The sequence below is a fragment of the Lytechinus pictus genome, chromosome 17 (assembly GCF_037042905.1).
Source record: "Lytechinus pictus isolate F3 Inbred chromosome 17, Lp3.0, whole genome shotgun sequence".
In the NCBI taxonomy this organism is placed as follows: Eukaryota; Metazoa; Echinodermata; class Echinoidea; order Temnopleuroida; family Toxopneustidae; genus Lytechinus; species Lytechinus pictus.
In genome coordinates this window covers 23,673,038-23,696,084 of record NC_087261.1, presented here as the reverse complement: position 1 = coordinate 23,696,084, position 23,047 = coordinate 23,673,038, and the positions used below count along the sequence as shown (strand labels likewise).

General features: G+C 36.5%; 1 protein-coding gene across 2 annotated transcripts; it reads right to left on the bottom strand.

Moving 5' to 3' along the window:
• Window positions 1-1,438: 1,438 nt before the first annotated feature.
• On the bottom strand, window positions 1,439-22,721 carry LOC129280061 (uridylate-specific endoribonuclease-like). Of its 2 annotated transcripts, XM_064112199.1 has the most exons (8): window positions 22,593-22,721; window positions 20,188-20,310; window positions 16,369-16,491; window positions 12,745-12,867; window positions 9,822-9,963; window positions 7,962-8,161; window positions 6,668-6,888; window positions 1,439-2,111 (listed from the first exon to the last, which is right to left on the bottom strand). In XM_064112199.1, exons 1-8 carry the CDS (start codon window positions 22,648-22,650, stop codon window positions 1,869-1,871), a joined length of 1,233 nt encoding a protein of 410 aa, XP_063968269.1. In that variant the 5' UTR covers window positions 22,651-22,721; the 3' UTR covers window positions 1,439-1,868. The 2 variants fall into 2 exon arrangements, with proteins under 2 accessions (XP_063968269.1, XP_063968271.1); XM_064112201.1 differs by lacking the exon at window positions 20,188-20,310 and having other exon boundaries at window positions 22,593-22,712.
• Window positions 22,722-23,047: the final 326 nt, after the last annotated feature.

The window sequence follows — 23,047 nt, the reverse complement described above, 5'->3', positions numbered from 1 at the left end:
TTATTTTTAATTTTTTTTACAATAAGAACAACAACAACGATTTTTTTTTTCTAACGGTGTCTTCAATGGGACAAACACGCTGGGAAAATTAAAAAAATGAAATAGAAATTCGAGTTTCGTTTTAAGCCGGCAAATGCTTTAAATAAAATGTACTGGACTACCGGATAACAAACAAGCGAATTTTGACTACTGTTTTAACACAATCACATTCCACATATTTGATCTGATTTCTGTTAAATTTTGTGTACATCCCATATCGTTATCTCCCATTTACTCCAACATGTACTTCTCTCTCCTCACACTCGATTTTGATCGTGAGGTACTGAACTGAAGTTACTGGTCACAAACACACGAACTTCTAAGGTCTACGGTATCATTAAAAAGATTATTTTTGTTCTCTCTTTAATCCTCATAAGAGGGACTTTATTTGTTCATATGATATTTACAATCGTTTTTACAAAAGTCACATACAAAAATATACATAGATTAAATAACGAAACAGGAACTAAAGGATTGAAAGAACCTTTGAGACCTGTCAGTATGTTGAATGTGATTATATTAAAACAGTAGTCAAAATTTCGCTTGTTATGTTAATACAGTACTCCAGTACATTTCATTTAAGGCACTTGCCGGCTTAAAACGAAACTTGAATTTCAATATTATTTTATTTTCCCCAGCGTGTTTGTCCCATTAAAGACACCGTTGGAAAAAAATCGCATCGACATCCAAAAAAATCGCATCGAAATCTGCGACCCGAGTGATTTCTCACGCGCACGCGACCCGACTGATTAGTATAAGCCCCTTGCATATTCCCTTTAGTTTGGAGCATGATGTTTTGCAGGAAGATGGAAAGTCCGTCATCTCCGTAAAAGCCAAATAGACTGTACTGGAAGTTCTCTGGTAGGTTTTTGAGGATGTAGGTACATGTACCTCAGCGCCATCGAGACTGCACATGGGGACATTCTCCGACCCTTTCTGGCATTCTACGCTGTGATAAAAGAGCGGGAATTTCCTGGAGTGCAAGAAGATGCCAATCGACAAGGGATTATAAATTCTTGTTCTTGGCTTAACCTTACAGCAGTAGCTGTTACTTTTATGTAATTGAGTAATACCCTTTTCATGTTTTCTCATTGTAGTATCTTCATCATTGACCTGACGATTGCTCTATGGGCATAAACAAGCTTCTTCATTAACTGACGTATACATGATATATATAGAGCGCTCCAGAAGGATTGCAGGATCTATAAGGTTGTATAAATGTATGGGTGTTTGTCTGTGTGTCTATGTGTGTATGCCCCCCTCTCTCTCTCTCTCTCTTTGATGATTTGAGAAATCATAGCAAACTCCCTTAGGATAAATCGTCATCTTACGTTGCTCTGCTTTTTTTTTTCTCTCTTTTTTCGAAACAAACTCAAGAAGGGAGACACCAGCAACCGAATGCATTGTTTTTGTTTAATTTCATTTCAGTTGTAGGCATATGTTATATCATGACATGTATCTCTCTTTCTATTGAACATTAACTTGATATACATATTCGATGCAAGCCGGATAATAAACTCTATCTAATATAAGCTATTAGTTCGTTACAGGATAATTATGATAACAACAATAATGATGATGATAATAATAATAATGAAAATAATGATAATAATTGTACCTCGAAAAAATACTTCTGTTAAATTTTGAGTTGATAAATTTTATTTTAGGTAATTCTGTATTTCTGTTTAGACGCACATGTTATCCTCTCACTATGATCATGTTCATGATGCATTATGATTAAACAGTTTACATTTTACCCAAGACATGAAGGTATACACTATGCGCAAAGTAAATGGTGTGCAGAATTATTTTGATCCATATGATCCCTATTAGACACTGAAGTAGGCGGATCCTATGTAATCTTGGCCATTGTAGTCCCACGTCTGCACTTGCTGTACCTTACCGCCATCGATGGTGAAGGTACTTAGAGTGTTGCGATTCTCCATGAAGCAAACGGTGAAGATTGCGAGTTCGAACTCCGGACTTGCCCCGTAGAGGATGGAAGAGAGTTCCTTGTAATACGCGGAACCATTGTCCGCATCAAGGCGAAACTGCATCAGGATTTGGTTTGGCTGCAGGTCGATCGGCAAAGGGAGAAAATAGATGGTAAGAAACCAAGTATAAAATGTATCCATATATCGCATCGATGCTGGAAAGTTTGACAACTAATAATCATTTCGGGGGCCTACGTGTCTGCTTGTTAAATCTTAATAAAGTACTGTGCCATTGTAGCACTAATTAAATGGAGACACGCGTGTGAAGAACTGTCAAACTATAGGCAAAACGCTATATCGCGTTTGAATTGCATTTGAGCTCCTCGCGTTAAACCCAAGACTTTTCCATGAAAGAAGTAGCGCACATTTCAACTTCGCGCGCATTTAATTGCAATACACCCATAACGCCCTCGGTGTTCGTCGTTACATTCCCGGTTCTTATCACCATACAAAGAGAAACAGCTGGGTCAATCTTGGAGGGGGGTGATAATTGGTTGCTACTACATTTTCGCGTGTGATTTGTGTTGGTTTTCCTATGGGTTGCTATCCGCCCATGCCAAATAACCTCCGAAATGTAGACGGGTCGATATATGGTTTGACCCGGAACAAATTGCAACAAATGATTTTTCAACGGTATTTTGTACTATTTGACCTCAGGAATAACATACTAAAAATCTACCAAAATCCGCATCCGGGAAAGTGGTTATTTTTAAGATGTCATCCAAGATGGCCGCCATTCACTAAAAATTGATATAACTCACTCATTATCCACTCTAGAATCATATTTGGGTTCATATTCCATGGTCCAATGGGTAAAAGAATTTATTTATACAAGTTAGAGTGAATATTAGCACTCCAGGGTACCAGGAAAATCCAAGATGGCGCCCAAAATGGATGCCGTAGTCTAAAAACTCCACAATTCATCTATTACTTACTTAAGTGGCTTTAATTTGGTTTCCATCCGATTGTTTTAATGATGAATTAGTACGTCGGGACAAGTTACAAGGACAGCCAGTGGTCTGGTGTGTCCAAAAATTCAAGATGGCTTCCAAAAATTGAGTTTAAAATGGCTGTTAATCCTTAAAATGGACATAGCTCATATCACATCAACCTGAGAGATATGATTTTGGTGTCTAGACCATGGTTTCAATTGTCAAATAATACATTGGGACAAGTTACAAGGACAGTCAGTGGTCCAGTATGTTCAAAAATCCAAGATGGCTTCCAAAAATGGAGTAAAAAATGCTGTTGCTACTTAAAAAAAACCCAACAAAGTTTGTTCAATATTCGGGAATATGATTTTTTGTGCCTATACCATGGTTAAATGGGTCAAATAATAAATTGGGATAAGTTACAAGAAGGATTGGTGGTCAAGTATGTCCAAAAGTCCACGGTGGCTTAAAAAATAGTATCAATTAGCCGCGATGGTATTTAAAAATGGACATAGTCCATGTTTTATTCGTCAAGGGCATATGATTTTGTTGCCTATATCATGGTTTCAAAAGGCAGAAAATTAGTTACAAGGACAGTCAGTGGTCCAGTATGTCGAAAATACAAGATGGCTTCCAAAAATCGGAGTCTAAATGACTGCTGTTACTTTTAAAATGGACATAGTTCATTTAAAATCCACCTAGGAGATATGATTTCGGTGTCCACACTATGGTTTCATGGTTAAAATAATACGTTTGGACTGGTTACATTGATATGCAGTTGTCCAGTTCGCCTAAAACACAAGAGGGTTTTTAAAGGAATCTAAAACGACTCATATCATTCAATAGTGGTCAGAGTTCTACAATATTCATCTGCAAGAAATAATGTTGGTGTCCAAATTGTGGTATGAAGGGTCAAATGATACATTCGGACAAGTAAACAGGATGGTTAGTACTCCATTTTGTCAAATAATCCATGATGGATTCTAAAATTTCATCAAAATGGGTGCTGTTACCAACTCATTAAACAATATGATAACTTGTCCCCATGCATTTAAGTGTAGGCACCAAGATTATTTCTAACAGGTAGATATTTTATGTAACAGTATAGTCACTTTAGAACCCATTTTTTAAGCCAACTTGGATTTTAAGGCAAAATGGATAGCTGCATATCATGGTAACCAGTCCCAAAGTATTGTTTGGCCCTTGAAACCCTAGTGTAGACACCAAAATAATATCCCCATGGTGTATTTATAATGTTCTACATCCACTTTTAAGTAACAGCAGTCATTTAAGACCCCTATTTTTAAATCCATCTTTGATTTTTGGACATACCTGACACCTGACTGTCCTTTCAACTTAACCCAAGGTATTGCTTGACCCTGTAAACTCTAGTATAGACAGCAAAATCATACCTCCAAGGTGTATTTATAATAAACTATGCATACTTTTAAGTAGCAACAGTCAATTTACACCCCATTTTTTTGAAGTAATCTTGGATTTTTTTTTTAAACAGACAACTGACTGGTCTTGTAACTTACCCTAGTGTATTACTTGACCCTTCTAAACAATGCTTTTAACACCAAACTCATATTCCCCAGACAGATATTAAACAAACTATGTCCTTTTATAAGTAACATCAGACATATTTTTACTCCATTTTTGGAAGCCATCTTGTAATTTTTGACATACTAGACCACTGACTGCCATTGTCTTGTCCATTTATATAATTTGACCCTTGAAATCATAGTTTAGACACCGAAATCATATCTCACAGCGGATTGAAAATGAGCTATGCCACTTTAAAGTATCAACAGCCATTTAAGAATCAAGTTTTGGAAGCCATATTGGATTTTTGGTCATACCAGACCACTGACTGGCCTTAAAACCTGTCTTAATGTATTATTTTGGCCCTTAAACCAGTGGTTTAGATACCAAAATTGCATCTCCCATGCCGATATGAAATAAGCTATGTCCGCTTTAAGTAGCAGCAGTCAATTTAGAATCAATTTTTTGAAGCCAACTTAGATTTTTTGACCGACCAGGCCACTGACTTTCCTTGTAACTTGCCCTAACGTATTAATTGATCCTTGAAACTAGTGGTTTAGACACCAAAATCACATTTCCAGGCCGATATGAAAGGAGCTTGATCCGCTTTAAGTATCAGCAGCATATTTCTAATACCATTTTTTGGACGCCATCTTCGATTTTTGGACATACCATAGCATTGACTGTCCTTGTAACTTATCCTAATATATTATTTGACCCTTGAAACCAGTGGTTTATACATCAAAATCACATATCCAGGCCAAAATGAAATGAGCTTTGTCCGCTTTAAGTATTAGCAGCCGTTTCAGAATCAATTTTTAGAATCCATCTAGGATTTTTGCACATACCAGACCACTGACTTTCCTTGTAACTTGCCCCAATGTATTATTTGACCCATTTAACCATGGTATAGACACAAAAATCATATTTCTTGACATTGAGCAAACTATGTCGGTTTTTTTTAAGTAGCAACAGCAATTTTCGACTCCATTTTTGGAAGCCATCTTGGATTTTTGAACATACTACTCCACTGACTGTCCTTGTAACTTATCCCAATGTCTTATTTGACCATTGAAATCATGGTCTAGACACCAAAATCATTATGTCCCAGGCGGATATAAAATGTCCATTTTAATTATCAACAGCCATTTTAAACTCATTTTTTGGAAGCCTTCTTGGATTTTTGGACACACTCGACCACTGGCTGTCCTTGTAACTTGTTTCAATGTACTATTTCACCTTTAAAACCATTAAATAAAAAACAAATTTAGATTAATTGTGGATTTTCAGCCTACGGCAGCCATTTTGGGCGCCATCTTGGATTTGCCTGGTACACTGGAGGGCTCATAATGCATCCTAGCCTAAATCAATGTTTGTACCCCAGACCATGGAATATGAACCGAAATAGTATTCTAGGGTGGATAATGTGTCAGTTGTATCCATTTTCAGTGAATGGCGGCCATTTTGGACGCCATCTTGAAAATAACCACTTTCCCGGATGCGGATTTTGGTAGATTTTTAGTATGTTATTCCTGAGGTCAAATAGTACAAAATACCGTTGAAAAATCATTTGTTGCAATTTGTTCCGGGTAAGGCTATTTTTGGTCGTATATTGACCCGTCTAATGCACCATAAACCAATTCTGAGTAACTAAATTTTCAACCCTAAATTGATTCAAGCATAATAAGAACCGCAAATAAAGATATCCACTAAACCTGACATCCCAAGTCCCTTGAACGGAATTTTTTTTTTCCAATGACAGACAATATGAAAGGTCATTTTCCCCCTTTGTTTATCCGTTGAACTAGGCAAGAATCGTTGCGAGGCGTCGGTGGTACAATAAATGCGATTAAATTGTCAGAGACCCCAGTAAGAAAGAAGTGCCTCAATTGACGCCATGTTGTTGGGGGCGTTTGTGACATTAGCGTAGCGTAATTATTCGCAAATGTTCTGCAAATCGCTCAACAGTTGAGTAAGCATTATGGAACCTTTAACCATAATCATCTGATCATATTGATCAGAGTTCGCCAACACGAGTACGGGTTTTTTTTTTCACCAACAGATCAGTCTCTTCAACACCTTGAATAAAATATTAATCAACAAATTCTGAAAAAATAGCAACATTTTTTTAAAGCAACGGTCTGGCAGTGCACCTACCATGTTCTCGCTGGTGTAGCCGTAGTAGTTGACTGTTCCTTCCAGTTCGTCCTCGTAGAATGCCATCCAATTATGATAGCCACTGACTTTACCATTCTTGACCTCGCCAACGAACACGTGCTCGAAACCGGAGGTGTCAAGGGTGCCACCAGAACGGGTGTAGGGCTCAAACCACATCTTCTCAAGTTTTGCTCTGAAATCAGATACTGAGGAAACGTAGCCTGGTGGCAGGGCAAGAAAAGGAGAATAACAACAGAGTGTGAGGATATATAATTTAGCAAAAAAGTTGCACCGTCTTTTAGAAAGTGCCATTTACAAGCTTTCCGACTATTTCTCATGATGAGAATCAGGAATTCGTTCCAATAAACTGGAATCAAAGTCATGATATTTTGCTTGTGACTTTTAAAAAGTGACAATTTTGCCTTCTGGCGGTGCTCACTGAAGCATAACATAAATAGTTGGCGCTCGCATCAGATGACTATGGTGAGATACGAATGCTCTTCATGAATTCCTAAAAGATAGTTCTTAAAATCTCCCTGTTTGGGGTCAATATCATAGCCAAAATTTCAGCTCGCGCTTCGCGCTCGCATTGTTTAGTGAGACAGGTACGTATCATGATTACAAAAATTTGCTTACAATGCCCCCTTTTTAGGTCTGAATTTATTTTTTCAGCTCTCGCTTTGCGCTCGCATTATTTTATCTGTATTAGATCAGTGGCACTTAAACGCGCTTCGCGCGCCCACTTAGTCACTCAAACTTTTCGGGTGCCCCCCCCCCCCTGCCGTGACCCACGGTACGCCACTGTGCACCCCCATACTACTTTAGTTCCACCTACCCATGCTCAAACCATCCTTCGCCCTTGCTGGTTACTGCCGGAAAAGATCTTAACAGTGTGGCTGTTCTCTTGTCGTGACACAAAAATGTATTGAAGCTAGGTTTATAAGACTCTGCCCATTCATGTCTCACCTGTAATATTCGAATAATCTTACTTAGATCTCTACTTGAATCGAGTAATTCATTTTTTTCAGCATACTGGAGAATTATGTTATGCCAAGTGCCAACACAAATGAAGTTTCAAGGTCGTATTAGCAGTATGCTGAATTATGGCTGTAATTACCAACTACCTTTCGCCAAGTTTAAAATTCATGCTCTTAAATTTTTCTTCTAAACAGAATCACTTGCCCACTGATTGAAAATTATTGAACAATGTAAGTACTGTGAATAATAGATATATTATTAAGCAGGAAAAGTTTATTCAGGATGGAGAACTGAAAAAAAATTTAGCATTCATTACCCTTTCCTTGCAGGTAATCGTATGTTAGGTCCATCACCTGGGTTCCCAATACCTCGTCAAGGAAGCTTTGGACCTCTTGACTCTCCCAAGCTGAGTTGACATCTAAGGTACCAGTGAGACGTTGGTAGTTATCAAGAAGAGCCCTGAACGTCGGCCAGGTTCCGGTGGAGATACTTGCCTGGTTCACGTAGGTGAAGAGACTGTAATCATGAATGGGAAAAAAATTTGGTCGAAATGACTTAATAGAAAAAAACACGTTAATTCTTTCATTTTAAAGGTGTGATCAGAACTGTGGAGAAAATAGTTGTCCCGTTCGGACAGTAATGTTTGATTTGCGAGGGAACATCCAACCCACCGACCTCCACTCTCATTCGTGGTATCAGGTTGCATTTCTCGAACAATATCTCTATAAACATGATAAAGGGGCTTCTCGATCTAGCTAGCACCCACACACACCTCCACTCACACACCCATACACACATGTAATATATAAATATATTACATAGGTTATGTAGATTCGAATCAGTGATAGGTCAATACACCATCACGTGACCATAACTGCGAGGATCGCATTTGTTATATTCTAGGTTTTGACGTCACCTCAGGGAATATACTGCGTTGTATTGTCAATTGCGGCGTTATATTCACTAAGGTGACGTCACTCGCTGCATACAAGTTGCGTAACAAGGTAGTTTATTTGATGTACGCGCTAATGTTAACGCGTCGATTGCATGAAGTACGCGCTTGATGTATTTAAAAAAAAATTATTATGACGTAGATGGATTAGAGCTGTAGCAAGAATTTCGGGTTTGAGCCAGATGATGAATGCAATTTCTGATGGCGAATCCACATAGACTATATAATATAACAGATATTGCCTGGTCTATCGTTTTAATAAATAACATTTCAACTCCCCTCCGAAGCTATATTTTTCCCTCGGGATAATATTTTCCCTCAGCGCTGCGCGCTTCGGGCAAAATATAATCCCTTGGGAAAAATATAACTCCGTCAGGGAGAGGAAATGTTATATTCAAACTCTAGGTAGGCAATATCTGTATAATATATATATATGTACATGTATATACTTCTTTGGCAACTCTTTTATTTACATATTTTGTGAAAGGAATGGATGAAGAGAACAATGGTAATGCAAATATACATTTTTATGATTTCTCTCATACGTGTACTGTATCTAAGAAATAGCTTTGATCCAGCTGAGGCATGGCGGCTTTTCATTGTTCTAAACCTACATGCACCCGACAAAGGAAATTATAATTGGTATGGTGTCGAAAATCTGTTTATCTGACGGTCAATCAGATCGGGGTCGCCCTTGCTACTAACCCGTCTCTGTGGTTAAGGCACCAGTATTCCAAGCTGGAGGTCCGGGTTCGATTCCCGGCAGAGGCATTTTTTCGGCATCACCAAGTTTTCCAAAGGGCAGATATATTAGCTCTAGGGAACCTTGATTTAAGCTACACCTACCGTTGTTCCCTTCATCCATTCATTTCACCATATGTATATATATATATATATATATATATATGTGTGTGTGTGCGTGTGTGAGGGTGTGTGGGTTTTCGTGCATGTGTGTGTGTGAGAAAGAGAAAGAGAGGGTGGGAATATTTCCCGAAGGCATGGAAGGGATAAATGAAGAAAAGTCGACGAATTAAGGCTCAAACATTTCATGATTTAAACCGTTGTGAGTTATCATTATCATCATTATCATTATTATTACTATTACTACTTCTACTACTACTACTACTACTACTACTTCTACTTCTGTTATTATTTACATATTGATTGAATTCTGATTCGTTTGGAAACTCGTAGGCTCTTTCAAGACTGTATAATTTTACTTACGGCTGGGATGATAAGTCATTTCGGTCCGGCACACTGCTGACGAAGCTTTGCTTATCGACGATCAAGTCTGAGCCGCTAATACGATTGACATCAGCTTCCCATAATGCTTCAGTTAAAGACGAAAGATCACCTACTCCTCCTCCTTTATTGTATGATAAAAGTGAGTTTGTATTAATACGAATGAGAGACTTCACTTTAAGCATGTACATACTTTTTCGAAGAAAATGTGAAAAAAAATCATGGTTAGTTACATTTCTTTCTGTCTTTTTTTCAATTCCGTCTTTTTCTTTAATAAATGAACAATGATGTGTACTATAATCGAGTATCATCTAACATACTAACATGTACTAAATATCACGGAATTGCAGGAGCCGTGAAGCTACAGTCACACAGTCACTTACGTTGAGTTACGTCCGCCGCGGATAGATACGGATTAGTGGACGCAAGTGAGACTTAGGAGACTTGCCTGCACCCCCCCCCCCAAAAAAAAAAAAAAAAAAAAAAAAATCACGACCAAGAACTAAAAAGGAAAGAGAGAAGTGTGAAATTTGATGTCATAATTTGATTTTTTTTTAAATAAAAATGTCTTAATTTTTGTTTTGCTCAGTTACATTGTTTTATGAATTTTGCCCGATACGCCATACGTGGCCTTCTTTAAATTTTTGGCTCCTTACGCCACAGATTTGTTTCATCACACTATGCAAATTCAATATATTTAGAATAGAATATACGCTATTTCTCATGATAACTCAATTGTTCTATATGGCTGTGTGGAATTAGTGCACTGGCGGAGGGGGGGAGTTGCCCCCCCCCCCTCCTTGAGAGGCATAGTCAAAACTTGTAATGTAAATATGCCTATCTATCACAGGTGTGTTCCCTCATGCAATTTTATTCAAAATAAAAAAAACTACAAGCTCTCTTGTGTTTCTTCTAACAATCGGTGACGTAATGAGGTAAACAAATGTAATATTGCTTATGTTTGTGTGTGCAATTTAGTTTATTTATCATTAAAATATGAGTATTTACGTCTAGAACCCATCTTTATGTCACCATCCAAAAGACGGAACATGGGCTTGAACCTCAAACCTCTACATCAATTTGCAACTTCCCCACCGCACAACGCCTAGCTTCTTCTTCGTTTGGTTTGGTTGGCAACCAGTCACAAATGACTATTTTTGCCATTATTTTTTTTTGAAGTTTATTTTTGCTTCTTTAATTTTTTTTTTTATCTTTTTATGCTTTTTTTACTTCTTCTTGTTGTTTTATTTGATTTAATTTGCATTTATGTTCTTTTAATATTTTCCTTTCTTTTCTTGTCTTATTTTTTCTTTTCTTTTCCTCTCCTTTCGATAATTTTCAAAGCAATAATTGCCCACTGTTCAGACCGCATTTAAAGGCATATACAAACCAAAATGTATTTATATGACAACTTTCCCTTTTTCTGAAACACTTCATCAGGTAAATAAAAAGTACAAGTGTGAAATGTAAATTGTTAACAAGCAAATAACAAGTATATTTCAGATAGCGAATCATAAATAGCTGTATAACGACATGAACGAGATCACGCGAAACATATTTTGATTGCAGAACCCTTTGACTGGTAAAATATCTTAACACCCTCTTAACAAAAAATTACAAAGGTTATGGTGAACATGATGTAGCAGATGGAATGATGGATACATAATCTATATTTGTTTGATTTTTTTTAATTAATTCCCACAGGGTCTTAATTTGAAAGATGTTAGGGTCTTATCTTCTCATGTTCTTTTTTTAAATTTGTTATACATAATTTTAACATAACTGGGTCTTGAGGAAAGACTAAACTTTTTAATACTGTTGTTTCTCGTGAATAAGGATATAATAGGGTCTTAGTTTTGATAATTCTTTATTACCTTTTGATATGACAAGGTCTTGAATAAAGGCAATGTTCTAACCTTTGTTTTATTACAGGTTCTTGGTTCGAAGGATTGTTTGGTCTTATATTTGGAGTTTTGTTTTGTGTGTTTCAAATAATTTAATTTGAAATAACTGGGTCTGGATGACATACTACGCTTTATTTCCATGTTATTCAACATTTGGCTCTTTGTTTCTTGTCTTGTGTTGTTTATTATTTTTATTATTTGAAATAATTGGGTCTGGATGAAATACTATGCAATATTTCCGTTTGATATCCCTATTGTTTGCTGATATCTCAGTATTCCTCAGTTTTTTGTTTCATATGTATTAATTTTTTTCATAGAAAAAAGGAATGAATATAAAAGAAATAATAAAAAATAATTAAAAAATGATAATAATAAATAAAATTGTTACCCTACTTTTCATACAGTGGGTGGCAAAAATAGTAAATCATGACTTATTGCCAAATAAAAACAAGGAATGGATGGAATGGAATGATTTTAACATTCATAAGAGTATGGGATCTTTGTTTTTTATGATGATTTTTTTATTTTGTAAAAGAAAAATAGGTTTGGAGGAAAGACTGCGCTATATTTTCATGTTATTCAACATTATATCCCTCTTATTAATATTTTTGAGTATTCTAGATAAACGATTGGTCAATTCGCGATCATGCGACAATGTATAATTTCAAAAGGAAAGCACGTCGCTGCAAATAGCTCCATGTATATTTTCTTCTAGCTCAGTGTATTTTAACTATACTATAATGGCGGCAACTGCGCGTGCTCATGCTTGATACGTTCCCTCAACTTTGAACTGCGCATGCTCCCTGACCCGAAATCCACAAAAATAAATAAACAAAATAAATTACAAGCTCTCGCTTAAATCTGAAAAAAGGGTGTGGAATCGGGTCTAGATTATCATGCAGAAAATTTAATTCCACGACGGCCTTTCATATAGGATTATTGAAATTATACCTAACAAGTAACAAGGTGAGTCAAGATCCGTTAGCTCTGATAACACTTACCTGAACATAAATTGTCGTAGTCCGTGCAACAGTTCCCGTACTGCTGGCATAAATCGTTGCAATGGCATAGATTGTTCTGATCGTACTGTTCCCCGCATCTCGACTGGCAAGAGTATTCGTCACCTGGTATGAATAACAGCACACGTGATAATTCAAGGGCCCATTTTTTTCGTTTGAACTCATTTTCAAAATGCTTGAGAATTCGTCATCTAAAACATGCATCGGGGCCTTATGGGTATTGTAGATGTAGGTGAAGGCATTTAAACAATAAAGGGAGGGGTGGGATTGGTTACCAGGAAATGGGTTTGTATTGTTACTCTCTCCACACGTTTTTAAAGACCGATATTTTCAAAAACTAAAGACTTCGAACATAGTTTTTTTTTACATTTACTTGTATATCCCCTCTCGCCATCCGAAACATGGATCAACACTCCCGTTCTTGTTGATTGTTTTTAACGACGCTTTATGCGCCAATCAAAATTATTTTATCATATCAAAAATGGCTTTATTTTATAGTTCTCAGCAATTAAGGCCTAATATTTTAAGATTTTAGAAGTATAGGGCCGTTAATTGGACAGAAGAGATTTCGCAAGCGCACACAAGCTTTGTTACACTTAAAACACACTGTAAAAGATAACGTCTCTTCGCTTCAAGGCAAAGTCTTGCCGGTGCCAAAGATAAATCGGTTCGGCAACGTTAACTCAGAAGCCGCTTGAAGGCGCTTACAAGTGCAAAATATGAAGAGTTTAGTTGCAAAAGGGCTTAGGTCCACTTTGGACCATTCTGAGAAAAAACATGTTTTTTATTCTCACTTACTGCAATATTCTTATGAGAAACTAAATTGTCATGATGTACTACCCTATTATGTGAACATAAAATTGGGTATAAAAGAAATCTACCTGTCTTCAATTTTTTTCTATAAATTCTTTTAAAAATTATCATTGTGGACCTAACCCCTTTTGCAAGTAAACATAAATGAATCCAATCTATTTTGATTAAAAAAGTTATTTTTCTTTGCCACTCTTATTCACGTTTTCATGTAAATTTCATCAAAGCGACTAAAAATTTAGAGGTTTTGAGACAGAAAACAATAAAATTTATGAACAATGGACCTAACCCCTTTTGAGAAATGAGCTCTTCAGAAGAGTTTGTTTGCAAAAGGGGTTAGGTCCACTCCAAGAAAATCATTATTTTTAATTCTCCTATATTGCATATTCTTATGCAAAACTAAATTTTCAAGATTCCCTAACATGACAACATAAAATAGGGTATAAAAGAAATCTACCTTTATTCATATTTATTAAAATATTATTTAACCAAAACAAAATCGGTGTGGACCTAATCCCTTTTGCAACTAAACTGAAATGGACCTAACCCATTTTGAAAAAAAAGGATTTTTCTTTGCCATTTTTGATCACTTTTAAATGGGAATTTCAACTTTCCTTTGGTATCATCTTATAGAGCTACTAAAATCTATACATTGAGACCAAAAAATCAAATTTGATGAAAAATTGACCTTTTGCAAGTGAGCTCTTCATATACAGGGTATAACTCGAAAAAAATATCATCATATCGCATTGGTAAACACCAGATGAAGGCGGAAAGTGCAATGCAATACAAAATATTATATGTTATATAATAATAGCAATAATGGTGATGTTTATAAATTATAGGACGTGTCTTATAAATAATAAAAAGTACAGTTTTGCATATCATTCGCCAATCAGTCCTATCTTCATCTTGGTGGGGCCTGGAGCCCTCCTGCTTTCTGCCCCGTTCACCGACATTTTAAGGGGCAAGCCTGATTCTAAACTATTTGTTTTAAATGAGTTTAGCCTCAATTAGGGAGTTTATAGTGACAGAGACATTAAAAAAATAAGGGATGGTCCGGGCTGAAAATATTTATATCTAAATAAATAGAGTAAAATTCACAAAGCAAAATGCCTAAAATTTCATCAAAATTGGATAACAAATAGCAAAGTTATTGAATTTTTTAGTTTATCAATACTTTGTAAAAACAGTTATATGCACATCGTCATGAATATTCATTAAGTGAGCTGATGATGTCATATCCCCACTTTCCTTTTTTCTTATTTTATTACATGAAATCATAATTGTTTCATTTTTTCATAAATTGTGTAAATGATGTGTCTCAATTATGATGAAATAAGTTGCGGCAATAAAATGCACCTAATCAGTTGTCAATCCAATAGTTTTAGTTCTTGGTAGAAATTTTTTGAATAAACCCGATTTCATATATACTAAAATACAAAAGAACAAGTGGGAATATGCATTATCAGCCCATTTAATGAATATTTATGAAGACGTGCCTATAAAACTGTTTCACCGGAATAATAGAAATCTTGAAAATTCAATAACTTCGTTATTTGTTATCCGATTTTGATCAAATTTTCAACATTTTGCTTTGTGAATTTTACTCTATATTTTGGGATATAAATGTTTCCAGCCTGGACCATCCCTTTAAGAGTGACAAAAGTTCGGAGCGCTTCTGACAAAACACGGACAGGTCTAGAGCTAATACTTCAAATGTATGGCATTAGTATTGTTATGTTCTTGGTGGGTGACGTATTCTATTCAGTGGCGGACCCAGGGGAGGGAACAGCCGGCCCGCACCCCTCCCCATGAAAGCCATAACCCCAATTTGTAATTTAAATATACAGTTTTTACCCAAGCGCGCCCCCCCCCCCCCTTGAATGTGAGGACCTTTTTTATACATTTGTTTTTATTTTTCCGCGGACGAAATGGTCTCAAATTTTAGGTGAAAAGCTTTTACATTTTTCTTCTTGGTTTTTTTTTTTTTTTTTTTTTTTTGCTTGTCAAATTTTCATCAGAGAAATGTACGTCCCCTTTTGGAAAATCCTGGATCTGCCCCTGAAGTTTATAGGTTAATTTGAAAAAAAAAATCGTTGCCAGGCAATCTACTATATTGCAGGAGATCGCTGATTTCCTATACTCGCACTTCAAGAACGCATTAATGTATTTAGTTGTTATTTTGCGATGGAGCGTTAAGCGACCGAGCAAGAAAAAAGTATAATTTTGCACAGTAAAAACTTTGATTTTAGAGCACTTGACGACATGAATGGAATACTGCATTAATCCGTGCATATACACGCATATAGGGCCTACATATAAATCTATTTTTTTCTCTTTGTGGTCTATTTTTAAGGGGGTGGGGCTTGAGCAATTATTTTGGGAAAACGGACCTATGAAAAGGCAAAGGTGCACTCGTTAACAAATAAAAAGAGTCCTTCTGAGGTGAAAGGGGCACGGACACTCTGTGAGGGGCACTTTTCTTGGGTTTAAAAAGGGGCATTGATACGAGAGAGGGCACTTACAAGAAGGCAGGTGGTACATAAGACGGGCCCTTCACAGGTGAAAGGAACACAAAACACATTCGTGAGGGGGCATTTTGGTGGTAAAAATTGGCACTGATACGAGTAATGGCACTTGCTAACATATAAAAATCGGGTCCTTCTCAGGTGAAAGGGGCATAGAATACGTTCATCAGGGGGCATTTTTCATGCGTAAAAAAGGACACTTTTAGTGCTTCAAAAAGTGAGGGGGCACTTTGTCCCCCGCCCCCCCCCCCCTGTTTACACTTACCTGAACATAAATCGTCGTAGTCCGTGCAACAGTTCCCGTACTGCTGGCATAAATCGTTGCAATGGCACGGATTGTTGCTATTGTAGGATTCCCCGCATCTCGACTGGCATGAATATTCGCCACCTGGTATGTGATAACAGCACACATGATAATTCAGGGGCCCTTTTTTCTTTTGAATTCTTTATTGATCAAACAATCGGTAAGTAAATCAATATATATAAAAATCACAACACGTGGTATAAGATACACAAATACCAAAAAAAAATCCAAACTGTACACGTCGGAAAGTTGGTAAAAAAAAATTATCCACATATCATGGATGTAATTAAAGTATTTTTTCCAACAGAGGTACATTACTTTGATAGTGCAATCTTTCAATATTTCTTTGTTTTGCAATATTAAGTTCAATTAATTTCGCATTATAAATGAAAGATTTCAGCCCTCTTAAACATGGTGATGTGTTTTTACACTTTTCTACGTAAACATATCGTTTGAACATTTAGTACCAAATGGTTTAGCAGCAATTTGTGGGGGCCTTTTCAGTCAATAACAGGGGCCGCAGAATCGAGGGGGGGTGGTAGTCTGCTGGGCAAACCTTCACTCGAGTTAAGGGTCTGAATGTGCAGCCTACTCATGCCTTGTGTACTGCTAGCAAGTTTTGTATGTTCTAGTCTTTGTGTGGAGGCACATTTGTTGAATTAAGTTCCAATCAGGGTCTGTGCCTGAAGACTAGGGGGCTGGGGGGGGGGGCCTTCAACAACCCCCCACTTAGTTTTCAAAAACCGTGTACAAAAACGTCAAAATTACCATATGATTGTGATTTTTTGCATGGTCAGCCCCCCCCCCCCCCGCGGCCCCTGCATAATGAATCCAAACATAATTATTTTCTTGCTAAATATTCAAACTTGACTTGAAACTCTTGCCACGTCGCAGAAAGTTACGACCAAACGCATTTCTAAAAATCAATTGCAACTTGACTTTCAGCCAATGGTCGACTTAAGTTCCCGTTTCTTTTTGTGCGTGGGTGTGTGTGTGAAGGTATGTCTATGTGCCTGTGACTTAACTTGTCTATTATGCATGACCTGTCTAGGAAGCAATCTTCACTACACCTATAACGTGTAAGGAAAAGGCACTAATATACCTCATTGACTATAGTTGTGTACGATTTACAACTGAGCGGCCAATTGGACAATATTGTCATCAATTTGTACAATGTGTTTAAAACAACCTTCAGTCATTAATTTGTATTGTGTTATATTTTTTATCATAGTTTGGGTGGACATATCAGTTGACAAATATACACAAATTGTACAATATGTTTTTAAAAAACCTTCAATCATTAAATGGTATTGTGTTATATTTTTCATCCTTCTTCGAGTTGAAATAATACATTATTCAATGCTAAACGTTAGCATTTGTGGTCCTGCACATAATTCAAGATTCAAGAAGTTTATTTTCATTTCCATGACAAATGTAAATCAAATACAGATACAAATCAAAGTATGAGTACAAAATCAATTTTACGTCAGCATAATTATATAATAAAAGCTTGTATAAAATAGTATTAAGCGTGTATGGAAATGAGGGGATCCACTAAAAAGCATTGCTTGTAGAGCGTGGATCCCCTATAGCGACTTGAAGAAATAATGTATATTAAGCAAATGAGAAAAGGCTAAGTAATAACAGTTAATGAAATGTGGAAATTCGTTTATTGCACAAAATGTACAAATACACAATAATATAAAATGGGAAAGTAAAATGTGATAAATAGGAAAAAATATTTTAAAGAAAACAAAAGGGATGATAGCAAAAAATGAAAATAAGGTGACAGAAGTACGGAACGACATGCATTATCAAAGACACACACACACACACACGAAACAAAGAAGAAAAAAAATACAGAGACAAAAATAGGCTGACCGATAAAGAGGGAGAGTGTGTGTGACTGGGAGGGAGGCAGACAGACAGAGATAGATGAACAGACATACACACATAGGGAGAGAGAGGGGGGACCAGAGTAGGGAGAGAGAGAGAGAGAGAGAGAGAGAGCAAAGTTCGTGCTAACATGGATCAACGAGAGCGCTACATACACGGTCATGAAAGCACACACTGTAAAAAATGAAGTGCCAATCCAGCACCTACGGCGCCCGCACGGCGACCACACTACGAGTGCTGATCTTCTAGTTTAATTTTGAACTAGAAAATCAGCACCAGCAGCGCAGCCACTATACAAGCACCGCAAGTGCCAAATTAGCACCTCGTTCATTACAGTGCAGATTTGGGGTTGATGACGAAAATAATGACGAAAAAGTGTGAAATACAAGACTTGTCCGATGAGATATTTCGTTTGTAAGATAGTAACAAAAATACTTTTAATTTTCTCTTGAAGGAGTTGATGGAGGGGGCCTGTTGAATATCTTTGTGGAGAGAGTTCCAAAATTTGGGGGCTGTAAAAATGAAAGTACTTTGAGCAAAAATAGTTCTTAGCATTGGCAGATTGAAGTGGTCGCCATGTCTGGTGGGATATTTATGATAACTATTATTTTGAAGAAAAATATCGTGGAATACGAAGGGAACCATGTCGTTTTTATAGTTGTACATAAACTGTCCTAGTTGGAATAAGTACAAGTCTTGGATTTTAAACAAATTATATTTGAGAAATAGCGGATCAGTGTGAGAACGGGGATGTATAAACGAAATAATACGAAGGACTTTCTTTTGTAGTAGTAATATTCTGTTTAGTAAATTTTGGTGTGTATTACCCCAAACCAGGAGTCCATAGTTGAGATATGGCAATATGAGAGAAGAATATAGAATTAGTAGAGAGGTAACAGGAATAAATGTTTTTAACCTATTTATGATGCCTATATTACGAGAGATCGTTTTGAAAATATTATCAATGTGGCATTTCCAGGAGAGTTTGTTATCTACATGGACACCCAAGAATTTGATTGACGAGACACTTTCCAGCTGAATATCTTCAATACAAATATCAAGAGGCAACGAATCTATAGTATTACTGAATAGCATGTATTTGGTTTTTTGAAGATTGATTGATAATTTGTTAGCTCTAATCCAACTCAAAACTTTAGTTAATTCACAGTTTATTATTTCAGCAAGGGTTAGCGGATCCTTGTGAGAAAAAAATAGATTTGTGTCATCAGCAAAAATAATGAAAGATAGAATACTGGATGCTCTGCTAAAGTCATTTATATACAAAATAAAGAGGAGTGGTCCCAGGATACTTCCTTGCGGCACACCACAGCTAATATTGCACATATTTGAGGGGTGATCATTTAAAGAAAAAAATTGTTTTCTGTTGGAAAGGTAGTTCCTGAACCAATCCAAGGCCTTCCCACGTATATCATAATGCGAAAGTTTATGAAGTAGAATGTCGTGGTTTATTGTGTCGAAGGCCTTGGAGAAGTCCAGGAAAATACCAACCATATGTGAAGACTGATCGACTGCATGAGTAACCTTTTCAACAAAAGATAATAATGCATGGACTGTACTATGCTTTTCTCTAATACCAAATTGGAAATTAGAGAAAATGTTGTTATCACAACAAAATTTGATTGTTCTGCTATATATTATTTTTTCCAAAATTTTACCAAAACGGTAAGAGGGATATTGGCCGGTAATTGTTAATATTTAATTTATCGCCTTTCTTAAAAATTGGAATAACTTTAGCAATTTTCAGGGAATTGGGGACTTGTCCATGAATGAAAGACATATTGAAGATGTAAGCAAGTGGATCTGCAATGAAAGTTTTTGCTATCGTTGACCTTTTTTTAATAAAATCTATTTAGCTTTTCTTACCTAGGCACACGGAGGAGTAGTCTGTGCAACAGTCTCCATAGTTACCACAAACAGTGTTGCACTGGCAATCCTTTGACGCATCGGGGCTTGTATTGCACCTGCCGACGCATGAGTCAGTTGAGCCTGTGATTCACCCAGTAATGTAGGGTTAACATATCGTTTTTTTAGAGTAATTGTAATTGTAATTTGTAATTAAAATTCTGAAGGGAAAGTAATTGTAATTGTAGGAGGCGCGATAGCTCAGTCGGTAGAGTAGGGGATTCGTATTCCGGTGACCCGGGTTCGACTCCCACTTGGTGCGCTAGTGCCCTTTGGTAAGGCATTAATCCTCATTACCAGGTCCTTCTGAGATGACCTTAAGCCGACTCGGTCCTCTGGTTGCTTGCTTACAAGCATTCACGCTTTCTTAGCAATCAGATAGAAAATCTCCACCACCACCTCCACCAATCTTAATTTACATAAAATGTGTTTATATTCATGATATATAACACTTGGTGACCTCCAGAAGTAAGATCTGGGGCCCGTTGCAGAAAGAGTTGCAATCAATCGCAACTCTAAAAATCACGCGCAACTTGATTTTCAACCAATCAACAGCGCGCATTTTGGACTTGCGAATGATTTTTTGGCTTGCGTTTAAACGCAACTCTTTCTGCAACGGGCCCCTGATCAAAGAAATTGTCAATCAGGTTTGGGCTCAATTACAAAGTACTATAAATGATCAACTACGTAATTAATATCATTTCTAGAGTAATTGTAATTGTAATTTGTAATTAAAATTTTAAAGGGAAAGTAATTGTAATTGTAATTGAACAGTTGTTATTGACTTAAATTACTGTCAGTTATATTCCTTTATTACTTAATTCATTATTCAATTTACTCAGTATTGTTTATTTCTCTTTTGAGAAATAAACTGTATCTTTTCCCACGATAGGGAGGAAAGTGGATACACTATTGCTAGTGAGAAGTGCCTTAAATGGGTGGCGCTACATGCAAAACATAAATTGATCTGATTTATGATATATAGGAAGTAATTTAATTGTAATTGACAAAAGTAATTGGTAATTGTAATTGAAAAAAAGTAATTTAATTGACACATTTCTTCAACTACGTAATTGAAGAAAGTTATTGAGACCAACCCTGTTGTTGATAAAGTCGTGTAATATTTAAAAAGAATGTTGGAATTCGCTGTTCTTTATTGATCCGGACGGGTCTTGCGCTAAGTCGTGAAATTTATCAATGGCGAGGGCTATTTTGACGCTACTTTTATTAGCACCAGCCCAGCGCCAAGCCCGCGTGCCCGATTTTTGTGATGGGTGATCGTAAAAGTAGCGCTGACTCTGCTATACTTACTAAACGCAATTAATTATGATCATGATGATGCGGACTATTTTTAGCGCGGACCTGGTGCGGAGTGGTGCGCAGCATAACAATCATAAGTTACTGAAAACGGTAATCATGGTATATGCCATTTCCCCTTTTATGAGATTTAACTTGTTTATGTGCTATGTTTCAAGACCTTTTTTTTATTTTTCATAATATAATAAACATTTATTTTCTCCCATTTCACAAATTTCGTCATTTTTGTAAACATAAATTCATACAGATAATCATTTTGTCATGAACAATTTGAAAATATTAAAGTTTATAAAAGAAGGCGTAGGACCATATTAGAAACAAAGGCTTAAATTCAATACAGTAAACAATACAAAGAAAAGAAGATAGGTAGGATGAGGATAACAAACGAAACATCAGCGACAGATCTACAGGGGTGCGGGCTTAACCCCCCCCCCCCTCCCGCAGGTTGTCAATTAAAAAATAATGACTTATATTTTGGAGCCGATCCCTAGATACCTTAATTCTATAGTGAATATTTTTTTTTTTTATAAAAAAATATGAAAATGATGAAAAATGATGCTGAAAATCCATATTTTATTGTTTGAAATAGACATGAAATTAAATACTCCAAAAATTTGCTTTGTCCAATTGATCGTTTGAGACGGACGCTCTACCAACTGAGTCAACATACTGGTACGGAGGGCCATAAGTAGGTAGTGAACCCCCCCCCCCCCCCCCCTCGCCCTGAACATTAAATGATATTTTTTATTATTGTGAATATCAACAATACAAATAACAACTCCTAGTAAATTATTTTCAAAATGTATAGTTGAAATATCCGTCTTAATGAAATGAATGCCAATGATAGCCTATATACCCTAGCAAGGATTGACAAGTAAAAAGAGCAAATCTCCCAATATCAGTATTGTTTTACTATGAACGATTATAATCTTCACAACAAATGGTGGGTACATAGTGAAATTGGCCAGAAAGAACGAGTTGAATAGTATAGAAAATGATAAAACAAAGTGCAAGATCAATTATGTGGTGAAGAAATCATAAGTAGTTACCTAATATCCCGTGGGTGTGTACCGTAAGGCATAGGAGTAGAATAGACGCGACCTTCATCTTAAAACAATTAGTCTTTCAGACAACGCAAAGCACTGCTCGAACGACGATGAGGTAAAGTCAAATAACCTATCATTGAAGCGCCTTATATTACTTAAAATACATCCTGAGATAATCTTCAAAGCGAGATAACGAATTGTTGATAACACCTGGTGCGCTGCAGAGGCATCAGGACCCCACCCCCCCCCCCCCTTTCACCAACAAACGACAAAAAAAGTGATTCAACATGGATTTATATCAATATTCTCTAATATCCATTTCAACACCATAATTCCAACATAAAATATTGATTGTATTTTCCAGATGTTTTATTCCCCCCGTCATTCCGCCCTATATCCGAACGATGAAATGCATGCTATGAGTTAATACATGAGCGGCTCCAGGAGAATAGCTGGGT